General features: G+C 48.6%; 1 protein-coding gene across 1 annotated transcript in view; it reads left to right on the top strand.

The window, feature by feature from the left end:
- Positions 1 to 27250, top strand: part of TCTN2 (tectonic family member 2) — a 229100-nt gene that overhangs the window by 31034 nt on the left and 170816 nt on the right. Inside the window, exons 2-3 of the mRNA XM_086942904.1 lie at positions 10558 to 10665; positions 11354 to 11433. Coding sequence (XP_086799030.1) covers positions 10558 to 10665; positions 11354 to 11433 — 188 coding nt within the window. The remainder of the gene's footprint in view (positions 1 to 10557; positions 10666 to 11353; positions 11434 to 27250) is intronic.

Below are 27250 nucleotides of genomic sequence, written 5' to 3'. Positions count from 1 at the left end.
CTCGAGTCAAACATCATCAAACTCAACACTCAGAATGAAAAGATCAAGTTCACCCACACAATTTCAAACGCAACCATAGCATTTTTTGGATGCTCAAATCACTTTGAATAACAATGTCATCAGCACCAAAGTTTTCCATAAATCTACAGACAGAAACGCCAGTTTGCTATTTACGAGCTTTCATCCTGAACCCTTAAAGAAATATCTGCCTACCTCCCAATACATCAGATTGAAAAGAATCAATTCAGATGAACAGGAATCAAAAACAGCAATACAGAAACAAACAGAAAAGTACAAGTTGAGAGGTTATCCTGTTGATATTTTGGAAAAAGCATCAACTAAAGTTGAGAAAATAAAGAGAAGTGATCTATTGGCTACCAAGATCAAACAACAACAACGGAAAACTATTTGTGTGTTAAAATATTCTTCAGATTCCCGCAAAATTCAAAACATTCTAAATAAACATTGGCATTTGATCCAAACTGAACCGGATCTTAATACCTTGTTCGACAAGAAAATCACGTTCGCCTTTCAAAGGTCAAAAAACCTGAAAGAATTGTTGAACACTCCGACCAAACTCAAAACAGCTTGGAAAGGCATGTCCAAATGTTTCAATTGCATTCATTGCAATAATGTTATTACGGGTAGAACAATCAGTCATCCGACAAAAGGTTTTCCAATCAATTTGTATCACTCCAGTGTGAGAAGTTGGCCCGATATGCAGTGCTCACTATTCTAGTGATCACTATGCATCGGTCCAAACGACCCTTATGGTGATTGGTTGTAAGTCAACCTTAGACCAGCTATCCTAGTAGCGTGGATACGAGCAGTCTTCGGGCTAAACTCTAGAGGGCGTGTTAAGCCAGCTGTTATACCATCACATACCCCTTGAACACCAAGTGAAAGGACACCACACAAGTGTTATGAAAATAAACAGTGTATTTATTAGAATCACAACAGCCCTGTACTCTTTATGAGGCCGGGGTACTAAGCACACAACGAAACTCTTAGGAAAATACATCAAGTGCACAATCTATACAAGTGCCCGAGGGCACGGAAAGTTAGTGGTCTTGGGCGAACCCGATAAGGTAAGTCGGAAGCGATAGGGACTCGGGACCCTTAGATACTGAGGCTATGCGGGCACCGAAATGCCGAAGTTACCTAGCCCGGGGGCTGCGGCTGCACAAGTCTTTACAGACGTCGGGAGTCCTCGCTGATGAACCAGGAGCCGGAAGGAAGGAGTTGCTGGCCGGCGACCAGTGGAGATAGTTCGTAGAGATCCAAGCCTGGATCAGAGATGGATGACACCTGAAAGCAGAGGGGACCAAGTTCGTAACTACTAGCCAGTAGTCAGAGGGTACCAGGAGGGCACCGGATGATCGTCACCTCGACTAGGTGAGTGGGCGGCGCTAGGCTCTGCAGTCTCACGGACCAGGAGGCGTTGTCGGCGACCAGGATGGAGGTGCGAGCTGTCCCACGAAGGTTGATGCTGTCGGCGTCGCTGGGCCCAGGATTGGGGCAACAAGCCTTGGCAAATTCAGGGCCACGTGGTGGACCTAAAAACGGCGTCTTGAGTGGACCAGGAGGGCCCGGGTGCTCCTCTCTCAGAAGGGAGCAAAGGCCAGTCTGGAGCAACCAGACTAGCAGCGTTTAGTTGTCGGGCGTCGTCGAGAAGGCCACAAGCCAGTGGGCTAGTAGCCAGACAACGTGATGAGCAGCAAAAAGCAGAAGGGCCCCACGCAGATCGTGGAGATGCTGGGAGGCTGAACTTCGGTGCTGGAGCTGCTCAGGGTCGGGGCTTCTCGGACCCCAGAGCACTCACCAGAGGATCCCTCGGTGGTCGTGCTGGTTTAAGAAATCGTGCAGGTTTGGAAGATGGCCGGTCCCTCGAGGTCTCGTCGCACCCACAGATCTCAGCTGAGCTGATGTGGGTAGAGGTCAGAGGTGCCAGGGAAGCCGGTTCTCGTCGAGCTGGGCAGTCGGATTCCTGAGGAAGGACGTGCAGCAAACCGCAGAGTTCTTAGATGGTGCCTGCGGATGCAGGGTGACTACTCCTTAGCCACAAGGGAGAAATCTTGAGAAGAAGTCGAGAGTTCCTTTCGTAGAAAGTAGTTCTTGATTCAAAGATGATCTAATTTGGAAGGGTCCCCGCGCCTGCCTTTATCCTAAAGAAAGGGGTGGGTACGTGACTAGGTCCTGCCCTATGGGTGGGACCAGGAAGGGGGGTAGTTACACCCCTCTCCCATGCCGGACCTTCCCCAGGTCAGGGGCTGGTGTGCCCCTGGAACTGGTTCTAGCCGGCAGATGCGTAGTGAGCACCGGGGTGCCACTCCGCAGTCCCCTTCCTGTAAAGACCTGCCTACCCAGGATACACAAAACCCTGTCTGGGATGGTGCAAGCACCGCCCCGGACAGGAAACACTTTGTCCATGCTCTCCTCGCTGGAAGGACTCCCAGCAGCAGGAGGTCAGACTCGTGTCTGTGGTGGCAGCATCCATTTTGTGGAGCTGAGGCTTCAGTTAACTTTAACCGGGGTTCACAGTTACGTACATGTCGTGTCCCTCTAGAAGGGTGGAATGCTAACCCCGTCGCCAGCATTGGCGAGGGATCAGCATCCCGATTTGTATGACAACTTACTCGACATGTCTTGATAACGCGATACCGAAGTTACCAATATGGTACGCGTTATCATGGAACAGCCATTGGGTCTTGGTTCCGCAAGCTGCAACCGGGCTCGGCTCGTGCCAGAGCCCAATTCACACGATTCCACGCACTCTGCCTTCAGGATTGTCAAGGCCTGCCATAGGAGTGGCTGATAGGAATTCGGGTGTCCATTTGAGGGTTAGATATAGGTATACTATATCTAAAGCAAAGGGCGAGTACGCCACGTTGCCCCAGCTGTCACGCAGCCAGTTGTGTCAGATTTAGATGGCCATCCAGGGGTGGCATAATACATGCTTCAGCCCCTGGTAGGCCCTGGGTACACCGATGCCCTGAGTTACAGGGTCTGACAAGGTGGCCCAGTTCCAATTGGGTAATGCACCTAAGGTACACATATCAATTTAGCGAGAGAACAGCTAGGCTGTGGGTCTGATTGGCAGGCCCACAGCCCGAGAAAGTCGTAAACCAGTGAAACAAAAGCAAAAAATCTGGGTGATCATAGGATTGCAGACCCTACTCTCCTACATCCAGTACATATGATACCGCCAACTGCATTTACCTAATCAAATGCCCATGCGGAAAAATCTACATTGGCCAAACAGAGCGTAAGATCAAGGTCCGCATCACGGAGCATAAAAGCAATATCAGACTGAGCAACGTGAAATCAGTGTTGGCAAGCCATTGGAAAGAAATGGGTCACCAAATTTCTCAATTAAAATTCATGGTTATCGAGAGCATCCAGCAACGCCCAGACATGGATCCTGTGAAACAGAGACTAAGGGCAGAATTTCATTGGATAAAAAAAACGAATTCAACCCAGCCCTTCGGGCTAAATGACCGGATTGAACATGCATGTTTTTTATGATTTGGAACTTCAGCGTTGACTTTTGACATTTTCTGATCCCCGCACATTTTCCCAATATCTCGATGGTTGAATTGTCTGTTGATTATAACAAGCATTTCAGCAATTGTTTAGCACAACACAATGTGATATATTTAAAGTTTTGAGATTCAAATTCTGTACTTTCTTTCAACTAATGGCTCGGAAAACGGAAAAGGTTTCTCACATGATCGGAGTCACTGGGCCGTCATTGGCCGCGGGCCCGATCAGGTGATTTAAATCTCGTGATCAGAACTTCCGTTCACACACACGGAATTTGAATCCCAACCGTGAAGACGCTGCCGCGTCCCATTACTCGTAAGTGATAAAGTGTTTGATTTAGTGTTTTAAAATACAAATTTTGAGTTTCAGTCGTCAGAGTTAAATGTAGCCGCTAGTCGACTTTAAATGTTTGTGATTCATGGTTTAATTTTCATGGAGTTATCACTTGATGTGTTCTCGATATCACGTTGTGACAAAGTGTTATGTTTAATGTTGTAGTATACCGTAAGAGTGACTAATTTGGTCCTGTTTGCGCTTAATTTTCAGACCCCTGACGAAGGGTCATGTTGTTGTGGACCCGAAATGCATTGGGTGAATGGAAACTTCCTTGAGAATCAGTTTATGACGACATAAGAATGGAATTATGTTCGCTATGAATTTTTGCTTATAAATATACAACGTTTCAACGACTACGATTTGAATCATGCAAATAAAATTGATGAACTTGAAAAAGAAAAACTTGGAGTAGAAACTTGTTTTCTTCGTAAAAAGAGTGCTCAGCCTCGAGGATAGTGGGTTCTACCCTCAATAATTGTCTCCTTTGCTGGCACTCCATGTCCAGCAGTATTGGTGAGTGGTCCGAATAAGAACAAGGGTGTATCACGCAGTCTCGTACATGGTTGAGCAGAGCTCTGGAGGTGAACCAATAGTCTATTCTTGTGTGGAGGCCTTGAGGTGTGGAATAGTGGGAGAAGCCCACTGCCCCCAAAGAGCATGTGCGCCAAACATCCAGCATGTCTAATTGGGTAATCAAATCCGTAATAGTTTTGACTGCAGCCGACTGGTGCCTGGCAGGCCCTCCAGAGCAATCTAATGTCGGGTCGAGAACACAGTTGAAATCCCCTCCCCAAATCTGCGGCAGAGAGGTGTCCCCACACAAACGTTCCAGCAGTTCTTGAAAGAATTGTGGGTTACCAAAGTTTGGACCATAAATATTAACAACGACTACATACCCCGCCCCCTACACCCTTGAGATAACATCCCTGCCCCCACGTCTAATTCAATAGCCTCTAAGGTGATTTCAGATTTTGGGTTAACTCAAGTGAGTACCCCCCTTGCGTGAGTGGAATAGCCAGACGCATGAAAGGGGCCATGCAATTGTCTACGTGTAAGTAGTTTGCTGTCCGTGGGCAAGTGGGTTTCCTGCAAAAGAGCGACATCTATACCATGACTGGTGAGATAAGCCAACACTTTTCTTACCTTTCTGAAATCGTTGCGACCCCTTACATTCCATGTAAGGAACCACACTTTACTATCCTGGCCTTGCATCGTGACTGACTATCAGTGCTATATATGTGCCATTTATGTCAGTCTTGCTACTCCATATCCATGACTGCAGAAACGCCCTACCAGTATTGCATATACAAGCATTAAGTACACTGTGATCAGTATAACAAACCAATGGATCAAAGCTCCCCCCGCCCCACCGAAATTCAATTGATATCTGGCATAACGCCATTAAGCCGGTAACACACAGTGGCGGATTTTGCCACTTTGCCGCCTAGTACTCCACTATAGTAGAGATCAAGTTTCGCCATCTGAGCAAATAATAGACATCAAGTACGTGTCAGAATGAAATTTAACATAAAAGTGAGGATTGGGTACCACCTCCCACTCTCTGTCAGCCCTATAGGCTGTGATATGACAATAATGGCCCACAGTCGGTCCAAAAGCATATTAATTGTGACCATATTATTCAAATGCATGTACCAAAGTACAATCAATTATGTCCCCTTGATCTTCCGGAGCTTGGGTGACAGTCCCCTTCAGCAGTGCATGCCCTTGAGCAATCTCCATTGCCACCTACTCTTCAGAAGCTACAGAAGGATTTCACAAGCCCACCATGCTAGTCTTGTTCCTTCAGATCGCACACAGTAGCCTCAGCCAATTTCTCCGAATCTCCACTCCGTTCGTCCGGTTTGGTGTATTCCCCAAGGGCTTCCTTCAAGTACCTGGGATCTAGGAATATCTTAGATTTGCCTTTCATGGTAACTTTCAGCCTGGCAGGGTAAAGCATGGCATAGTCCAGGTTATAGTCGCGCAGCTTCCGCTTCAAGGGGGGAAACTGTTGCCTGGCCTCCTGTACCTTCATGGTGAAGTCCGGGACGTGGGAAATCAAGGAGCCCTCATATTGGAGAGCTCTTTTCTCCCTGGCCTGCCTAAACGCAGAATCCCTGACTCTGTAGTTTTAGAGTTTGGCGACAATAGGGGAAGGAGCCGTGCCCAGTGGAGGCCTGGGACCAAGGGAGCGATGAGCTCACTCAGCGACAAACATGGAAGAAAAGGTATCGCGGCCCAGCAGCGTGACCAACAGTCTCCAAAAATACCTCCATATTGCCAGTGGGCGGGTATTCCGGAAGGCCGGTGATGCGAATATTGCTTCTCCTTGATCTGTCCTCAAAGTCTTCAGCCTAGTCCTGTATTACTGTGAGGATCTTCCAAAATGGACAGAGTCTGTCTCCATCTTAGCCTCTTCCATTTCCGTTGTGCGTCGTTCGGCTATATCGAGACATTGGGAATGTTTATCAAGTCTCTCCAACATGCGGTCAATACTATAGGCTAATGAATCAATTTTCCGGTCTATGGCGGACAGGCTTTTCTGCATAGAAGCCAGAATTTGACGTATATCTCCAGTCGATTCCTCATCCATGTCCCTCTGCTGATCAGGCAAATAGGCCTTGCTCAAATCTTTATTTCTTGACTTACGCTGCTCAAACTGCACCCATTTCAGTGGGGGGGACGGGGTCCCTGGACCGCGCAGCAACACCTCTCAGATTCTGCTTCTTTCAGTGAGCAGTGCAATATAGGCTAGGGGTGCCGGGCAGTTTCATCTATGTAGCGACCAAAGCTAGAAATTAAGACGATAGGCAGTTGGCGGGCAATGATCTGGAGACACCCAATACGCAGTATAGAGATTTGCCAGGTGAGAGAGGTAGTGGAAGGACTTCACCCAACTACAAATCAGGCATGACATCTGACCCGATCAGGGAACAGACACGTGTTCACCAGGAAAATTTTCTGAGGCCACGGATCCCGGGCAGTAGGTTAGTGATCTGGGGCAGATCTCAGGGCCTCCATCACTGCCAGGGTGACTGCTGGAGTCTCAAGATGTGGCGCAGGGTGAATGCGAGTACCATCCCATCTATGTGCAAAGGATAGGGGTAGCATTCACCACGACTCCATTGTCACAGTCAGTCCGTGCATGTGAGGAAACACACAGTCCGGAGGGCCAGAGCAGCAAAGCCCAGGCCACAATCCTGTGGGACACAGGGCATGCGGGTCACTCTGCTTAAGTGTCTCGCTTCTCTGCCATTGCTTCTCAGGGCCCAATAGCCAGCAGTTCATTCCAGGCCCAGCGTACTCCACAAGGTCAGGATCTGCCAGTGTGTGGCCTCCACAGATAGGGACAGAGAATATGCCACGCGCTCTGGTCCCAAGGAGCAGGGCTGCAGACCCCAGTCCGAACCCGTGCAATCCACTGGGTGCTGTCTAATGCCCAGGTTTAATAACAGAAGAGGGTTTTGACTCGAAACTCAGCAAGGCTGAGCCAATAATAACTAGAAAAACAACACACCTGCCTATGCTGAGTAGTTATTGTCTAAACAATAATTATTGAAATGTGCATGAAAAATAAGCATGAACACTTGCTTTAAGAATTGCAACGTTTCTATTTAATTCTTATCAGACTATTTTGCTTATTAGTCTTTCTTTGTTTTGCTAATAAGCAGGTGGGTTGTTTTTCTAGTCTAATGCCCAGGGGCATGGTCCCCCGCGGCAGGATCCAGGTAGGTGTGCCGCGCAGTCCCCACCCCGCCTCGAAGCCACCATCTCACAGCGCCGAAAGGGAACAGCGCCAGCAGCTACGTCCGTAGTCCGGCTGCAGCCCACTTACACTTGGACGAGGATTTCCGATCAGCGGGGTTAGGGGAAACTTTGGGTCCGCCACCCCTCCGACACAGGACCCACCCCAGGGCTCTGTGAACTACACTAGGCTGCAACGACTCCTTGCGCTACGGTATCACCTTACGGTTCGACCAGGACAGCAATCGAAAGCGCTTAGCGAGCGTATCCAGGTGTGTCGCAGTCAGCTATTATTTTCATTGTGATGTCAGGATTCTTGACAAGTTAACGATGGCTTTCAGCGCGCGATCAAGAAGCGGCCATCTTGAGCCCTGGCAAGCTCCTCCCCCTCCTTTTTCAGCAACTTAAACCCAAATATTAGCAAATGTGCTTTTGGCTCGCCTCTGTGGTGTCTGGGGGACATCTGGTGTTCGATATTGATGCCTAAATACTTGTATGTGGCTTCTACCTCGACATTTTTGTCCTCGATGAACCAAGTAAATGACTTATAATGTTGTATCAACCAGGCGGACGAGTTTGGTTTCTGTTTAAGTTCAGCTCTAAGCCTTGGTGGTCCATGTAGGTTTTTAGTGCATTCATACATTGTTGCAGGCAAAGTGGCGTTTGGCTCAAAAGGAAAATATTATCGGCATACGACAAGTGTCCTAATTTGTCTCTTGTCAAGCTAAGGGGGCGGTTTTCCTCTTGTGGAAGGTAACTTTCGAAGTCAGAAAGGTATAAATTAAACAGACTCGTGGCAAGCATACATCCCTGTTTTAGGCCATTCATTATGTCTGTTTTTTTCATGACTCTGCCTCCATCTCCTATTTTAACTTAAGCCCAAGTTCCGTTATACAATGATATGATTGTCCTTAACAAATTACTTGGAATGCCCCATTCTACCAATTTTCCCAAAGACGATTACGTGGTCATGTATTAGTTTGTTTTATTGGAAAACATAACCATTAAAATTGCAAAGTGTTGGATGGTCAGTTTGTTGTTTATTTCAGAGTAGTCTCTCCTACTTTCGAACACTTTTTGGTGGTTTCTTTTCACACCTTAAATTGATCATACTTGCTTCTAAATGTGTCTGTCAACATGTGTCTTAATTTCCTGAGTGCCTTTGGTTAATTTTGTTCATGTGGCATTTCTCCACAAAGACCGATCTTGGGGGGGGGGGGGGGGGGGGGGGGCGGGTGGGTCTTGAGGTTTCTGTCCTATCCCACAACATGTTTTCCCCATGTGTGTTTCGCTTGAGCCACTATGTCTGTAGGCTGCTAAATTTGCTTTATCAATACAAAGACCTGTTCATCAAAGGCTCCTCATCTTGAGGACAATTATATAAGTGGAGGAGGGGGTTCCATCACTCTTTCTCCCATAAACACTCCTCACCTTCACCAGAGGTAGTGTGCTCCCACTTTATTGCCTAACTTTAAACATTTTTTTTTTTTACAAATGACAGCCACTATGCCTCCGAACCCCATACACATAAAAGCAGCCGGTTTTAAATTCGAATAAGTGCACAAGTCAAAAATAAAGTTGGTATCGGTAATTGTGCTACTTACTTCAATTTTACTTTCACGGGGTCTTGCTTTCGTGGTAGTTGTGATACACACATTACACGTTTATTATTTTTTTGCACTAATTTTTGGGACACATCTTTCAGCCAGATTCATGAAGCTAGAATCGGCTCGCAAAGGGCAAGATTCGCAGAATTTGGCCCTTGCAAGCGCTTTTATTGCATTTGGGATTCATCATCCCAAATGCAAAAATCGCAATTTGCGAAATCGCTAAATTGCGAGGAATTGAATTTAAGAAACCAATTTAAATTGCGAAATCGCTATTTTTGGCCGCTATTTACCGCGAAGTCTGACTTCGTGGTAAATAGCGAAAACTTAGAAAAATGCACATGTCCTTTGGACATGTGTGCGCGCAACATCTGTCTACATTTACATTTCAGGGGTGCTACAGGGTGTCCTTTGGACACCCCTGGTACCCTTGAAATCGCATCCTTATTTGCGATTTAGCAAATTGCTAATCGCAAATAAGGAATGATTCCCCATTCTTTCCTATGGGCCTTAAGGCCCATAGGAATGAATGGGGAGTCATTCCTTATTTGCGATTAGCAATTTGCTAAATCGCAAATAAGGAAGCTGTAGAAATCACAAATAAAATTGCGATTTCTACATGAATCCCGTTTTGCAAGTCCTTAACAGCGATTCCTTAATAATCGCTATTAAGGACTCGCAAAACGGGACAATGATGAATCTGGGGGTATATTCTTTAAGGCAAGATGGCTACCAATGATGCGATAAGTCGCATAGCTGGTGAGTACCAATCAGCAAGCTCTATTGGTGGTGCGCACGTGAGGTGCCATCTTGTCCTTTCACACTTTTTCTTAAGTTCACACATAGATTGACGTGACCTTCCTTGATATATTATCAAAGGTATACCCCTGTATGTATAGCGGGTACCGAGGCATTGTGACTGTCATTTGTAAAAGTTTTTTTTTAAAGCTAGGCAATAAAGTGGGAGGACACTACCTCTGGTGAAGGTGAGGAGTGTTTATGGGAGAAAGAGTGATGGAACCCCCTCCTCCACTTATATAATTGTCCTCCAGATGAGGAGCCTTTGATGAACAGGTCTTTGTATTGAGATTGCATGTTGAGTAGAGGGCGACCTGTCCGTCTTTCCCTCTGTAGCTCCTTATTGATTAAGTGCTAAATTTGCTTGCCTGAGATAATTCTGCTCCCTACAATTGCTAAAATAAAAAAATGCACCTTTCGTTATGGTTTGTAAAAATTGTCAACATTCAAAGCAAAATGCCTATTTCAGTCTGGACAGTGTTAACTTAAATGGTAAAAAAAAATATTTTAGAAAAACGTTTTTCTTTAGTTTTCCAGCCCTCTTTCATCCTAATGACCAGCCGCACAGCAAGTTCATTTTTTGTAGCGAATACATCCAACATCCCTGTTTTTACTGCGATTGAGCTTAATAATTCAGGTAAGCACATTCATTTTTATTTTAATTGGAATGAACTTTGATATTAACAATGCGTGTTCTCTGTATAGCTCCTACTGCGTGGCAAATGGGATGGGCTTGGGGTGAGTGTGTTGGGATTGTTGGTTTAGCTTAACATGAGTACTAATGGTAATGATAACATTGCAGTAGCAGCCAGTTGCATTTTGGCAACCAGGTTGTCAGGTTAGTCCGTACTTTGATGTAGCCCCTTTTAACCGTGGGTTAAATCAGTGTATTTGTTTGCCGCCCTTTGAGGAGCACCCTTTCTCAACAAACCAACCTACAGTATTTTGTTGAGCTTTTGCTGTTTGTTTCACTTGGATGAAACTCTGTTCCTGTTTGCCTTGTCATTACTGAGGGCAGATATGCCAGTATTTGGGACTATTTACATTTAATCATCCTGGTGGTGCTTTAGAACTCATTATAAACCTAAGTAATTTGTCGCCAAAACACATTGATGCTATCAAATAAGTAAATTGTTCTGGGCTATTCCATAGTCCTTTTTTATATAATGAAACTAAACCCAACCCATGATTTGATGACGCTGCTCGAAGTTGTCATATGCGAATTGTACACATTTGCCACAATATTTAAATCATTGTTCCATAAGACACTTTGTTTTTCTTGATATTTTATTTCCTAATTTTCTTCCCTGTATTGATGTTTGCAGTTGGATTACCATCACCAAGTTGCAGTGGCATTAATCAAACACAGGACTGGAATTTAGACTCGAATAAAGTTGCAGCCGAGGTAGGCACGAGTTTGTTCAACCTGTCATGTCTTTCAATCAATCAATCACGGGATTTGTAAAGCGCGCTACTCACCCTTAGGGTCTCAAGGCGCTGGAGGGGGGGATCCGCTATTGCTCGAAGAGCCAGGTCTTGAGCTGTTTCCTGAAGGCGAGATGGTTCTGGGTCAGTCGTAGGTGGGTCGGGAGGGAGTTCCATGTCTTGGCCGCCAGGTAGGAGAAGGATCTTCCTCCGGCGGACGTCTTGCGGATGCGTGGGACGGAGGCGAAGGCGTGGCTGGCGGAGCGGAGCTGGCGGGTGGGCGTGTAGAATGTGAGGCGGTTGTTGAGGTATGTGGGTCCCATGTCGTGGAGAGCCTTGTGTGTGTGGGTGAGGAGTCTGAACGTGATCCTCTTGCTGATGGGGAGCCAGTGCAGGTCTCTCAGCTGGGGAGTGATGTGGCTGAAGCGGGGGATGTCCAGGATGAGTCGTGCTGAGGCGTTCTGTATGCGCTGGAGTTTTTTCTGTAGTTTGGCTGTGGTTCCAGCGTATAGGGTGTTTTTGTAGTCCAGTCGGCTGGTGATGAGAGCCTGGGTGACCGTCTTCCTGGTGTCGGTGGGGATCCAACGGAAGATCTTTCGGAGCATGCGCAGTGTGTTGAAGCAGACTGACGTGAATGCATTGACCTGTTTGGTCATCGTGAGGGAGGAGTCCAGGATGAAGCCCAGGTTGCGTGCATGGTCCGTTGGCTTTGGTGCGGAGCCCAGGGCGGGGGGCCACCAGGAGTCGTCCCAGGTGGAGGGGGATGTTCCCAGAATGAGGATTTCCGTCTTATCAGAGTTCAGTTTCAGCCGGCTGAGCTTCATCCATTCCGCGACGTCTTTCATTCCTTCCCGGAGGTTGGCTCTGGTGGTGGCGGGGTCTTTGGTTAGTGAGAGGATCAGCTGGGTGTCGTCGGCGTAGGAGATGATGTTCAAGTTGTGTCGGCATGCGGTGGCTGCGAGGGGGCTCATGTAGACGTTGAAGAGGGTGGGGCTGAGCGAGGATCCCTGCGGGACGCCATAGATGACTTCGGTGGCTGCTGATCGGAACGGTGGGACTGCGGACTCTCTGGGTTCTACCGGCGAGGAACGAGACAATCCACTCCAAGGCCTTACCTTGGATTCCGATGTTGCTGAGCCGCTGTATCAGAGTGAGGTGGCATACGGTGTCGAAGGCTGCCGACAGGTCCAGGAAGATGAGGGCCACTGTTTTCCCGTTGTCGAGCAGGGGCCTGATGTCGTCGGTGGCTGCAATCAGGGCGGTCCCGTTGCTGTGGTTTGCTCGGAAGCCGGATTGCGAGGGGTCGAGGGATCCACTGGTCTCGAGGAATGCGGAGAGTTGTCTGTTGACGGTCTTCTCGATGACTTTGGCTGGAAAGGGGAGGAGTGAGATGGGGCGGAAGTTCTTGAGGTCCATGGGGTCCGCGTGGGTTTCTTCAGGAGGGCGCTGAGCTCGGCGTGTTTCCATCTCTTTGGGAAGGTGGTGGAGGCGAAGGAGCTGTTGATGATGTCCCGGAGTTGGGGTGTGATGATGGAGTCGGCTTTGTTGAAGATGTGGTGTGGGCAGGGGTCGGTGGGGGAGCCGGAGTGGATGGTGTTCATTGTGCGGGTGGTGTCTTCGGTGCTGACCGTCCAGGTGTGGAGGGTTGTGGTGGGGGGCGCCGGCTCGGTGGTAGGTTGCGTGGTCTGTGCGCCGAAGCTGTTGTGTATGTCGGCGATCTTGCGGTGGAAGAACGAGGCGAGTGAGTCGCAAATGTCCTGCGAGGGAGTGATGTCATTGTTGCAGGCGCTGGGGCTGGAGAACTCATTGACGATGTTGAAGAGTTCCTTGCTGTTGTGGGAGTTGTTGTCTAGTCGTTCTTGAATGTGGTCCTTTTCGTGGTGCGGATCAGTTGGTGATGTTTGCGGGTGGCGTTCCTGAGGGCTGTCATGTTTACTGTAGACTGATCGTGGCGCCAGGCTTTCTCGAGGGTGCGGCAGTTTTTTGGGGAGTTTTTGAGGCTGTTGGTGAACCAAGGGGCTTTCTTGCTGGGTGGGTTCTTCAGTGGTGCGAGGGCATCGGCGCAGTTGGTGAGCCACTGTGTGAGGTTGCGGGCTGCTTCGTTGGGGTCCGTCATGTTGGTGGGTGGGTTCTGGCTGAGGGAGGTGGTGAGTTGATCTGCGGTGATCTTGCTGCAGCTTCTGCGGGGAACCCGTTGACGGTGGTGGTGGGTTGTGGTTCTCCTGAAGTTGAAGTGGATGCAGCGGTGGTCTGTCCAGTTGAGTCCGGTGGAGTGGCTGAAGGAGACGCGCTTGCTGGAGGAAAAGATGGGGTCAAGCGTGTGGCCGGCGTAGTGGGTGGGGGTGTTCACCAGTTGTTTGAGTCCGAGGATGGCCAGGTTGTCCAGCAGGGTGGCGGTGTTGCGGTCATTGTTGTTCTCCAGGTGGAAGTTGAGGTCTCCTAGGAGGATGTAGTCTGAGGAGGTGAGGGCATGGGGCCTGATGAAGTCCGCAATGGCTTCGCTGAATTGTGTGCATGGTCCCGGGGGTCTGTAGACGAGGGTGCCTCTGAGGGTGGTCTTGGGGTCGGTGTGTATCTGGAAGTGAAGGTGTTCGGCGGCGGGGAGGGTGTCGTCGGAGTTGGTCGTGATGCGGATAGTGTTTCTGTGGACGATGGCGATGCCTCCTCCGGTTTGGTTGGCGCGGTCCTTCAGGGCGATCTTGTAGCCATCCGGGATGGCTATGGCGATGTCGGGGCCTGAGGAGGCGTTCATCCAGGTTTATGTGAGGAAGGCGACATCTGGTGAGGTTGTGTCGAGAAGGTCCCAGAGTTTGACGGCGTGCCTGTGCACGGAGCGGGTGTTGAGCAGGATGCACTTGAGGTGATCGTTGCTGGAGTCTGGCTTGGCGGGTGTGGTGCGGGATCGGGTGCAGGAGAAGCTGCAGGCGTGGCAGGTGATGACTCCGTGCGTGCGTTTCGGGGTGGCTTGGTAGCAGGCTGGCTGTCGGCCGGTGTTGAGTGCGTGGAGGGTGGCGGTGTCGTATCTCCGTCGGGTTTACTGGCTCCGATGAGGTCCTGGGGTTCTGGCGCTGGGCGCGGTCCAGGCGTGGATGGGTGTATAACAGAAGCTTAGCTGGGTACCCGTGGAGTACTGTCCTGCTACTCATGCAGCATTCTTCATTTAGACTGTCAGGTGGAAGTGGTTTCTTTATTGCTGGATTATTGGCTGCTCTCTGTGCAGTTGTAAGATCTGAAATTCCGTAGAAGGTGCCCCTTGATTGAGAAAAGGATGTCTCACAATTTGTACAGCAGCTTATTTAGGACTAGTTATTGTATATCCCTTAGTAGTGGGGTTTGGTATCTCTCTAAAGGCTTCTTATCTCTACAAGTAAGAGGAGTAAGTCAATACATTTCAAGGGATTTTCCAGGCTCACCCAATATGAATACATTTGGAAACAAAGAGACTACAAAGCAGATCTGGGTCATTCTGACTATTTTGGTCATCCAGAGTCTTTGACTAACATCTCTAGGAAAGAGCTAAAATCTGAATGTTTATCAATGCCTGAGGATATAAGGTTAGCATGAGAGTACCTTTGAACAAGACTATAGGTTATACTTAACAAGAAGATTAAGCAACGGAAGACAAACATAAGAGGTAGGGAAGGATTAGTGAGGGGACAACCACCAGTTTAGTATGAAGAACCCTCACTCACCGACCTAGTCTGTGACATGCTTCATCATAGGTTTCCCACCGGGTAGACCGAATGTCTGCACGGTGTGCTTCAACGCCTGATGTTACAGCGGAGCTGGTTTTTGTGTTTGTGAATGGTACAAAAAAAGGGTTTGCGTGATGTTAAAAGAAAGCAGTCTGTGTCTCAAAAATTCTTTTATTCAGGGACCAGATTGCATTCATTAAAAACAATGGGGCGGACGCCAAATGGTTACAAATTTGAACCAGTAGTGTCCTTAATGTGAAAGAATGTTGGTCGACATGTCTCTGCTCAATTTGGCTAGGTCAGCCGAGCTTTCTTCAGGACCAGTAAGTACCCCGGACGGTATACACTCGCTAAGGTGTATCCTAACCTTAGGGTATGTTAAATAAATAAACCAGACTCACGGTTTGGTGGACCGTCCCGGAATTTCCTCAGCGTCCAATAACCCTCTGAAGAAAAAAAGGGAAAATACGGCACGCCGGCAACATCAAAGTTAATCTATTGTTTCCGACGTGGTAAATGCATACACACACTTACACTCAATAACGTGGTTTGTTACTGTGCCATCCTCCACCTTTAACAAATCCTCCATGTGCTATCTTTGTGGCTAAAATAACTTCAGAATTTTTTTAAATAGTTTATCAACAGTGCAATCATTGCGTGATGTGGCATGCAGCGATACTGAATTAAGCAAGCATTCATAAGACTCATAGTTTCATGGTTGCTAGGGCAGTGCTCTTTAAAGATATGGGCCTGTCCACTAGTTTCATGTGATCAAACAGTGTGTGCCCCTAAATACTCAAATGAGTATTAGCCGCATCCCGAGACGGAAGCAGCCACCGTAGTATGGAAACAAAGGATATGTATTCATTGCTCTAAGAATCTTACATGTCACAGCGAAATGACCCGCTCCCGTACCTAGTTCATGGTTCATGCCAGAGCCTGTGTAGCCAGCCCGTGATGGAGGGGACCGTGGTGGTACGCCAATGAATCAAGATGTTCTGAATCGCCGAACCCAGCGCTATCGCAATTTGCCTGCCCTTGCGGGACTTCAGCTGGTACATCAGCCCATTCGGTAGACCCAGCAGGACATACGCCGGGAAGCGTGGCAATTCAATCTCAAAATGAGCATCTATCTCATCAATAATCTCCTTCCAGTATTCCTCTAACAAGGGGCAGTCCCAAAGTACATGTGTGAGAGTCCCCACCCGACCACATCCTCTCCAGCACTCCTTCCCAATATGCCTATTCATTTCGTGTAGCCTCTCCGGGGTATAATACCAATACGTGGACACCTTGGTGAGTGTTTCTGTGAGACCTGTGTGATATGCAGAGTGTCTCGCCCGATGCGCAATCTGATCCCACTCCTTATGACTAAGCGTCCTTCCCAGTTCCCTATTCCAGCGTTCCCTACCCGGGTTATAAAAATGAAACGGGGGGGGGTTGCAGGAATTTGTAAAGGTCCGTAATCAGCTTAGCATCAGAGACGCGGGTTACCAACCACCGCTCGTATGGCGTTATCTGGCGATCAGCAGTGCCTCGCACCTGAGATTGAAGCGCCCAGTGCCTGACCTGCATGTATCGTAATCTATCTGTCTCAGGTAGGTGGAACTCCTGCTTCAAATGCTGAAAAGGGACCACTCCCTCAGAGTCATATACCTGGCAGAGCGCTCGGCAACCCGCTTCCCTCCAGTGTGAGAAGGCGCCCGGTTCCATACCGGGGGAGAAATCAGGGTTGTCTACTATCGGCGTGAAAGGTGAGGGGAATGTGGTGAGTTCACAAACTTCACTGACCGTATCCCACACCCTCAAGGGGACCCGCGTGACAAAGGAAGCATATAAGTTGGGGGGGCGGTGAATCCGTCGCAAGAATGGCACCTCCTGAAGGGGACGCCCCGCCACTGCCTGGTCTTGAAAGAGCCAGTGCTTGTCGGATTCCCACCTACTCCACTCTACCAGGTAGCGCAGCTGCGCCGCCTGGAAGTATTTCCGGAGGTCCGGGATGCCAAGGCCTCCCGCCTCAGGGGCCAGCGTGGAGATAACCCTCTTCATTCTCGGCTTGCGGCCCTGCCAGATGAAGCGCGCAATGTCGGCTTGCGTCTGCCTTATCCATCCCGTAGGTGGCTGGAGCGGCAAAGCTCGAAAGAGATACAAGATCTGGGGCAGGACCGTCATCTTGACCGCTGCAATCCTGCCGAGCCAGGACAGCAGGCCTTTACTCCAGCGGCCCAGCTCTTCCTTGATTTTCCTACTAAGGGAGGCATAATTGGCCGTTACCATCGCTGGCAACGTCGGTGCTAGCAGAATCCCCAGGTAAGGCACCAGGGATGACGACCACTGCATGGGGAAGAGCCGTTGCAAATCTTGTCTTGTATCCGCGGCCAGGGACACATCCAGGGCCACTGACTTGCCCATATTCATCTTAAAACCCGCCACTTTCGAAAAAGCGCCTAGTTCCTGAATGCACGCCGGGAGGGCCCGTCTTGGATCATCCAGGGTCAAGAGGACATCGTCCGCATAGAGACTGATCGTATGGACATACCGCCCCATCTTGACCCCAATCGCATCTGGGTTTTGGCGAATTCTCTGGGCAAACGGCTCCATATAGAGAGCAAAGAGGAGGGGGGAAAGCGGGCATCCCTGCCTGGTACCCCTTTCGATCTCGAAGCTGCGGGAGCTGCACCCATTAACTCTAACTGTAGCCGAAGGGGACTTGTAACAGTTGAAAACCATCGAGCAGAATTTTTCTCCAATACCCATTTTCCGGAGCACCTGCTCGAGATAAGGCCAGTGAACGCGATCAAATGCTTTCTCAGCATCTACCGCCAGCAACATCCTCTCACCTGGGATCCGCGAGGCTTTCTCCAAGATGTGCGCCACCCTCTTGGTGTTGTCGACGGTTTGTCTGCCGGGGACAAAACCAGCCTGATCAGCCTCAACCAGGCCCGGTAGATGCAGGGCCAATCTAGACGCCAGAATCCCTGTGTATAATTTAAGGTCAACATTCAGGAGGGAGATAGGCCTGTACGAGCCGCAGAGGGCCTGGTCCTTCCCAGGTTTCGGGATCACTGAGACCGTTGCCCTCAACAGGTCCGGTGGTATGGCCCCCGGCGCGGAGAAAGAGTTAAATAGGCGGGTAAGAATAGGAGCTACAACTGGGCAAAAGGTTTTATAAAACAGGGACGTGTAACCGTCCGGGTCCGGGGCTTTCCCATGTTTGAGCCTGGCTATAGCGGATATCACTTCCTCCTCATGAATACTGCGTTCGAGGTGTTCCGCCTGTGCTGGGTCCAGTGCCGGAAGGGCCACTGACTCCAAGTAGTCCGCTGTATCCTGCGGCGAAGGGGGTTCCCCCATGTAAAGCGCCTCATAGAATCTACGGAACGTCTCTGCCACAGCCGCGTCGTCAGAGACTGCCACCCCATCAGAACCGAGCAGTTCCTTTACCACGTTACGCTGATGCGCTATACGGAGCCTGTTTGCCACACTTGTCCCCACCCGTGTAAAACACGTGTTTCAGACGCAGCGCCGCGTATTCCGCCCTATCCATGTCCAACGCCGACAAGAGCTTCCTGGCAGCCTTCAGTTGTTTCCACACCCTAGGAGCTCCGCTACGGCGATGGACCTGTTCCAATTCTCGGACCTGGGAAGTCAGCTCCTCCCTCTTACGCTGTCTCTCCCTGTTTTCTGCTGAGGAGATGGAAATGAACTCCCCCCTTAGAACCGCCTTCAATGCCGCCCACTGCGTCGCTAGTGAGGTGTCCGAATTATCGTTGTGTGCCTGATATTCCCGGATCGCTTCCTCAATGTGTTTCACAACAGTTTTTTTATGTAGGAGGGTGTCTCTAAGACGCCACACCCCACGAGAGGGGGGGGCCGGCGGAAGCGCAAATGTGCCCACGACCGGCGCATGATCAGACAACGACAGGACCCCAATGTCTGCCGCCGTAGCGGAGGCACACATCGGTCCACTGACCAATAAGTGGTCCAACCGTGCATAAGTCCGGTGTGCATGTGAATAGTAAGAGTAGTCCCTACTCGTGGGGTGAAGGGTGCACCAAAGATCATGCAGGTCCATATCAGCGATTCGAGCCTTCCCAGCCTGTGAGAGTTCCCCAGTCTGCGGGTATCGCTGCGCGGACCTATCGAGTGTGGAGTCAAAAACTATATTCAAATCACCCCCTATAATGATATGTCTGTCTGGGGAGGCAGTCACGTCCACCAGCGCCGAGTCAAGAAAGCGCTCCTGGTGGTCATTCGGGCTATATAAAGAGCCAATAGTGAACGTTGTGTCCCCCAGCTTGAGGCGATACGCTAACAGCCTCCCCTTCTGTTCTGCGAATTTGTACAACACCTCCCCCCTGAAGGAACTTGCTATCAAAATGACCACCCCGCGGTCTTAGATGCAGCAGAGGAGAAGAATTGTGTTGGAAACTTGTTAGAGCGCATCCTGTGACAATCCCATGGTAGTAAATGGGTCTCCTGCAGGAGGCATATGTCTGCTTGTGCCCCCTCCAGCAAAGATAAGATTGCTCTCCGCTTTACCGGATTGTTCAGACCCTTAACATTAAGGGTCACTACTTTCAGTGTCGATATATCCCCAAATGACTGTATGTGCTAGGCCGCGTGTGCCCAATCAGCGGGGGAGGGCATGGGACAGCAGCGCAGGAGAAGCAAAATGAGACGAAGCAATAACATGTAAGATACTGGACGGTGCCCCCTCTACCCCTAAACAACCCCCAACTCCCCTCAAATCAGACCCGTGGCAACTGGCCAACTCCCCACCCAAACCCGAACAACCCATTGTCCCAGTCATGTCCCAAAACGGACAAGTCCGTGGAAAGTACAAAAAGTGGACGTCCGGCCACTCGTTCTTCCCACCTCTCCCCCGACCCCCCCCTCCAACCCCCAAACCTGTAATTGCAGAAGCTATGTCCATCTCCCCCCGGAGCGATTCTACGCCGTCATGGCGACTCCGTTCGTGGCGGCCGAGTCCCTGGCCGCTTCTCTCAGAGCGTTGGCCATTTCTACCCTGATGGTGGGTGAGTCCGGCCTTCCAGCACTAGCCGTCGATCTCCGCCTCGCCGATCGCCGTCGTCCCCCTCGATCAGGGCGCCTCCGGCCCGGCGTCGCTTCACTCTCCTCCGTGGCCGTGAGGCCCAGGACACCACAGACATCCTGCAAGGAGCGCAGTTGGTGCAGCACGCCATTCCAGCGGAAAATTAGGCGAAAGGGATGTCCCCAAGAGTACGGTGTTTCATTCTCTCTTAGGAAGTCTGTCGCGATTTTGAAGGCCTAGCGCTTCTGCAGCGTGATGGCAGATGGGTCCTGAAACAACGCTACAGGCCGTTCACTGAAGGTCAGCGGCTGTTTCTTGCAGGCCTCAGCCATTATGCGTTCCTTCACTGGGAAATCCGGGAGGTAGGCCAGAATGTCCGGAGGAGGCGCCGTCGACTGCCGCTGTCGGCCGACTCTATGGGCCCTATCGATCCGGATCGGGAAGTCCGCGGGCTCACCCAGGATCTCCCTGAACATGTCCCTCAGGTAGCCAGCCAAATCAGTTCCCTCTTCTGCGGACGGAACACACGGGACCCGAATGTTATTTTGTCTCGACCTGTTCTCCAGGTCTTCATTGTGTGCCTGGAGGTCAACATGCTGTTCCCTGTGGCGGAGAACGTCTTGCTGTAAATGGACTATCTCCTCGTCCCTCCGCTGAGCCGCTGCCTCTACCGTTTCCATCCGTTCACCAAGGCCCTCCACCTCTCTGCGGACCTCTCGCACTTCGCTGGCTACTTCCTGCTTTAGCGTCTGAAAGTCAGCCTTGAGTGAGCTGAACAGGTCCTCCATGAAGGATCTTGTGACGGGGGGATCACCCCCGGCCGGTTCTCCTGTGGTTCTGGAAGAGCTTGGGGATGGTTGCGCCCTGTCGCGTTGTTGCTGGGCCCTGCTGAGCATGTCCGGTAGGGTGCGGTCACCTCTCTTCGCGCCCCGGTTCTCCGACATTTGTGCACTATGGACCACCGCACTCCACTCAACCAAATAGACGATCCCGAGCCACTGGCAGCAGGTCCCGGTGTCGTTGAGTCCCCATCGACGGGCAAGGTACCACCGAGGGTAGAGTCCGTTGCAGTAGGACCACTACGCGTTCTGTACCTCCGAGGACAAAATGGCGGTCAGGCTCTGCCGCAAAGGTCGACCCGCACTCCAATGAAAGTCCAAGCCGCTGACCACTACAAGGACCACCCGGTCCGTGGTATCTCCTAGGACGGGAGTTCTGCTCAGGGCCAGGGGTGCAGGAATTGTTCCAAGACGGTACCGTAGGAGGTATTCGTCACCGCTGCCGTGGAGATAAGATGGCGGCTGGGCGTAGCCAGGCAGACCCTCCGAGTCCGATGGCACCGCCGAGGCCGTGCAGAGAGTCAGGGCCCCAGAAATGAGTCCCTCCTGGGCCCGTCGAGACGTAGAAGGGTCGAATGACCTGGCCCTCACTCCTGAGCTCTGTCCCAAACTGGTGACAGGGCCGAGGCACACGCAGTGTATCAGGCTACTGCCGCAGACCCAAGCGCCTCCATGTTCAGACAACAGGCGTCTCTCTTCTCGGCACCTCACGGTGGCTAATCATCCGGTGTACCAGCCAGGGCACAAGCCGATGCGATTAGGCAAGCAAACTCCGCGCCAAGCAGCCAGACACTGGCGCCGGGGCCCACCCAGGCCTCTCGGTCGGGAATCCGCTCCGCTTCGCTTCAGTGGCGCTCCGCAGCCAGCTTGTCGACCCCTGAATGTGCTCCTGCAGAAGCACTCGGGGCCAAAGTTTAGCACCGGTGTGCGCACCAAGGTCTAAGCCACCCGTCCCACGGCCGCTGAACTCCAGCGGGGGGAGAAAAGCTGCCGAAAAAGGGCTCGGGCCTCGTCGGGCCGGAGGAGCTGCGGGAAGAAGCGTCCGCTCCCCCCGCCATCTTGGCCACGGCCCCAATAAAAAAAATTTTGAGACACAGACTTCTTTCTTTTAACATCACGCAAACCCTTTTTTTGCACCATTCACGAACACAAAAACCAGCTCCGCTGTAACATCAGGCGTTGAAGCTCACCGGGCAGACATTCGGTTTACCCGGTGGGAACCCTATGATGAAGTATGTCACCGACCAGGTCGGTGAGTGAGGGTTCTTCATACTAAACTGGTGGTTGTCCCCTCACTAATCCTTCCCTACCTCTTATGTTTGTCTTCCGTTGCTTAATCTTCTTGTGAAGTATAACCTATAGTCTGGTTCAAACGTACTCTCATGATCACTCTTTTGTTGTTCGAATGCAGTTAGTAGGGGTTGAAGAGTGATTCTTTACCCTCACTCTCTCTTTGTTTATACATACGATATAAGGTTAGCTACAGAACATTTGAAATCTTCTTTTCGTAATAATAAATTGATCTTGACAACACATAATATGCAACTTTATTTTATAAATGAACACAATGCTCGCCATAGATCTGTATTGACATGATTTAGAATGGATTTTTTTAATTGCCTAACTAGCTTGCCCAACATAAACAACTGGTCACAAGACTTGGAGAAATGCCCTTGTAATAAAGTGTCCACCCAGAGCACCATGCACATTGTTTTCTGTAAATAATATTCAGATCTAAGAAAATGTTTATTCAAGCCATTGTTAAGATCTTTTAACTTTGTGCAGTGTCGACCAGCTTTTTTGTTTTTACAATACCTTCCAAGTTTGTATATCTGTGTTGTCCTGTCACGTTATTTATGGGCTTTTATCATCCACAGAAAGCTTTTATAACTGATTCCAGCGCTTAGAGACCTTTGGTGATTAACGCTTTATAAATGTAATTTAATTTAACAATTCTATTAATTATATAAAGCAATTTTCCTTTTACCAGTTTTATCTGTATTTCACATGTTTTTATCATACTTTTTAGATAGTATCTTTATTACTTGAAAACTGCCTTTTATTTTTTGTATGCTTTTATGATTTACAGTGTTAAATCAAATAAAGTTTATTTTCGATTAGACCACAAAGCAGATTTCCTTGTTCCACAGGCCACATCAAGTCCATAACATATTCATATGTGAGACATAATTCATGTGCTGTTATTTTATCTTGTTGTAAATCTTTTTTAACCTTTAACATTCTCAAACAATGCAGTAACTGTGAACACACGTAGTAAATGCTGCAACTGCATGCTGGAATGTTTTAACTTGAAATATATTAGACGCATTTAAAAAAGCTCACAAGAAAATGAACTGTGTCATGTAATCCCATTTTAAGCTAGCAAATGTTCTTCTTATCTAAATTTAATATCTTAATGACACAGCGATAGGCAAAGGCCAAACATTAAGGAGAAAGGCATTTTAAAGAGGCTTGAATAATGAAGTCCACCACAGTAGCCGACTTACTGATTCCTTCGCATTAGAAATATTTCCTTATTCGTTTGAAGAGCTACTTATTGCCCAAAATTGTATGAGATTTGTTCTTGTAACATTCACAGCAATCAAGAGTCTATTTAAAGTTTAGAACACTTCCTCCAGGTACATATATGAATTGTTTTAGAAATTCTAAATCTGTATATGACTCACACTTTCACAGTTTATGGTACTTGGCAAGTTTAGGACAACGTGAATTAATGTTCAGTCAAATAGATTGTTTAGTGAGTTTGCTTAATTTGAAGTATCGGTCTCTAGCAAATCTTAATTTTGTTGCAGTTTATAAACATTTGAATGAAATCTGCGTTTGGTGCTGTGCATCACTCAAAAATCCTGTACACTTTTAGATTCCGATTCTTAATTTTTAATTGGCTGACAGTTCAGTTGAAGTAGTTCCTGTTGTGTGTGTTCACTGTTCACAAATTAGCTCTTTCAACCACTGATGATTTTTAGTAGAAAGTTAAGCTCCATTTTCTATCCAATTTAAACCTCTTTTATTGGCTTTTCAAAGGATCAGAACATAGATAACATAATATAGATATCACTTGTTAAAGGCTCAGTGGTGAGCTGCCTTTTGATCAGCAACCAAGAACAATTGGGCCCCGGAACTATCACCCCAAGCACAGTTCCCACACTGAACTCTTTAGTTTCAAAGAACGGTTTCATGGAGTATCAACTTATCCTACAGCTGAATGCTTTCTTAACTCATATTACATCTCTGCACCCCAAGAACATATGGCCCTGTTTGCTCCCAAGTTGTGTTTCCCATTAGTACTTTATTAGATTTTAAGAGTTTGGGAGGTACATTACACAATGAAAGAACCGTAAACATGTTTATACAACACAAGTGCCTACAGCCATTTCAACACATCATATAAGTGTGTGTTCCTCTACATATTCCAGGGCTCCTAGAAATAATACATACAAACTTAGCACAATTGGAGAATAGTAATTGCCATAACAAGCAGGCACAGTCAAATATACTTTATTTTAGGCAGTGCATGTAGGCCACAGGTACCTGCATTAACCTTATGTCTACCTTTTTTCAGACCCCATGCACTCAATACTTTATTATAAGTTAGCGCAGGAGCATATATAAGGGACTGCCATGGCATCCACCCAGGGACAGTTTTTATCACTACAGCAATACATAAATGATGTATCTCAAGTATGTCTCTTATCAGTGTTAGCTTTGCTAAATAGTCATCCTATTTTTAATAGTGAGTGCTTCCCCCACTTGTCTATTGTGTTCTAGATAGGATGCTTACCTCTGCGTACGTCTATTTCTTCAGATCCCACTGCCACTCCATTATGGCTGGGTCAGACTAAGATTTCCATGATGTGGAGATGTGTCTCTTCTCGAACACCATGGCCAGTTCCACAAATTTAAATACACATTTTGTTTTCTCCGTGCTGGAGATCAGATTGAGAAGACATTGAAGTGACTCCCTAGGTATTAGCCAACCGGTCACATCCTCCAAACATCACCGGACCCCCTCTCAAAACTGAAAGACAACAGGGCACAACCACACCATGCGATAAATGTCCACCTTAGCTTCATGCACCTTGGGCAAACATTCTGAACCGTAGGGAACATATACGTCCAATCCACTTAGTGGACAGATAAGTGTGGTGCAGATAATTGAACTGGGTGTATTTCAGGCCAGCCCTCCTGGAAATCAATTTCACTGTGCCTAAACACTCTGCCCACTTTAAGTCCAGCATCTTCTGCCTCAAGCGGATATGCCACTATTCGCTAAGGTCACCCAGCTTGGTGCTCCTGATTTCAACAGAGTGCCATATAACATGTGATCGCTTTCCTGTTGTGCCCATGAGTCAATAAAGTTTGCTAAAAGAAATGGTGGGCATTTCATGGATAGTGCACCCTATATGGAATAGTTGCCCTACCAAGGCAGTGCACATAAGGAATTGTCCAGGTCCCAATGTATATATCTCCCTTAGATTATCACAGCATCTAATAGTCTCATGCTGTAATATATCTTCCCATACCATGCTCAGCCTTGCCTCCAACAATCACTCCGGTACAGTGTGTCATTGTAGCCTTTTAAGGACATCCTCTCATTGGGGCATTGTTTAGTATCCACCCAACACATTAGCCACTGTAGTGTCACTGCAGTGTATAATTGGGGGCCCCAAGCCTACCTTCAGTCAGAGGAGCATTTAACATTGAAATTGCCAGCCCTGACTTCCCAAGCCCCATGTCAAGGAGATAAGGAATGACTGTTTGTTCCTAAAGACCACCCTTACTTACTATCATCATCATCAGAATGGCTGCGGAAAGAACATAATTCTAGGGAGCACCAGCATCTTAAAAATGCCTGTCTTTCCCATTCGTGAAAGCAACAAGACTCACCAGAGGGGGAGAGATTATCATGCTGCTATCAGTGCTCTCCCCAAATTCCCATTCACCGAAACTTCTCATCGTGATGAACATTCTCTCAAAGGTGTTTAATAGCATTCAGTTCCTACCGCAGTTTTACAGTAGGCTGTACTGCCCCATGATCTTCAGATAATTTAACTAGATGGAACAGATGGGACTTTTCCAAATTCACTTTCAATCCTGATACCTTTCCCAACTCATTTGGCTGCTATATTAGATGTTGTACAATGGTACCATCTCCCCAGAGATAGACCAGTGTGTCATCAGCATACATAGATACAATATGCCATCTGCCTTCCACATGAATTCGCCATTGCAATCCCTTAGTACGCAGGAAGCACACTAGTGGCTCAATGGAAACTGCAAATATAATAGGTGACAAGGGACACCCCTATTATGTCGAATATCGTCCTACCGGAGTGAACCCTGGACACCGGTGTAGTGTATAGTTGTCAAACCCAGTGCAGGCATTCTGGTCTCAGGCCCGGTTTGTAGAAGACAGAAAAAAGGTAAAGCCATACCAGGGTGTCAGAAATCTTTTCCACGTCTAAAGAGTCCACCCAGTGTTAGATTTCTCGTTGCCTCACCCAATCCATGACCCAGAGCATTCTATGTAGATTCAAAAAGTGTTCCTGCCCGGGATAAATCCATTTTGATCTGTATCCACCACTGCCTGTACTACAGCTAAGATGACTCATTAGGACCGTCCCAAGCACTTTGTAGTCAAAGTTTAGTATTAAATCTTTTTATTGCATAAAGAAAGGCTCTTTCACAAAGCAGAGAAGTTTTGTTGTACAAAACGTGTGGCAAGCTGATGATTATCATAGCAAAATGAATGAAACAGCACTGTAGGGTACTTCCGCATCGACCAATAGTCCTCGGAAGCTGTAGTCCTGACAGTTGGAGCCAACCCCTTGTCCATAGAGCCACAACTAAGAACAACCCAACCCTTATCCCGCCCCTCCCACAACTTCTCCCTGACCTACCCACCCCCCTCCCCCGTTCCGGATCCATCGTCCCGTGCCAAACATGCAACCATTCACATCTACACAGGTCAGTCATCCGTGTGCGACAAGCGGAGTAAGCGCAAATACCTTGGGCAAGTTACCTCTCAAAATTCAGTGGCCAAGAGGGATAGGAAGGGCTGTCACAGCTCCGCATATTTAGCCCCCTCCCCTGCATCAGGGATAATTTCTCCATACCCAGGACTGACCAGAGCCGAGTCAAGGTTTAAAAGAGACAAAGGACGATAAGAGCCCACGTTTAAATGGT

The sequence above is a fragment of the Lissotriton vulgaris genome, chromosome 11 (genome assembly GCF_964263255.1).
Source record: "Lissotriton vulgaris chromosome 11, aLisVul1.2, whole genome shotgun sequence".
NCBI lineage: Eukaryota > Metazoa > Chordata > Amphibia > Caudata > Salamandridae > Lissotriton > Lissotriton vulgaris.
Note: the sequence above shows the minus strand (reverse complement) of the source record. Positions and strands in the feature narration are given on the sequence as shown.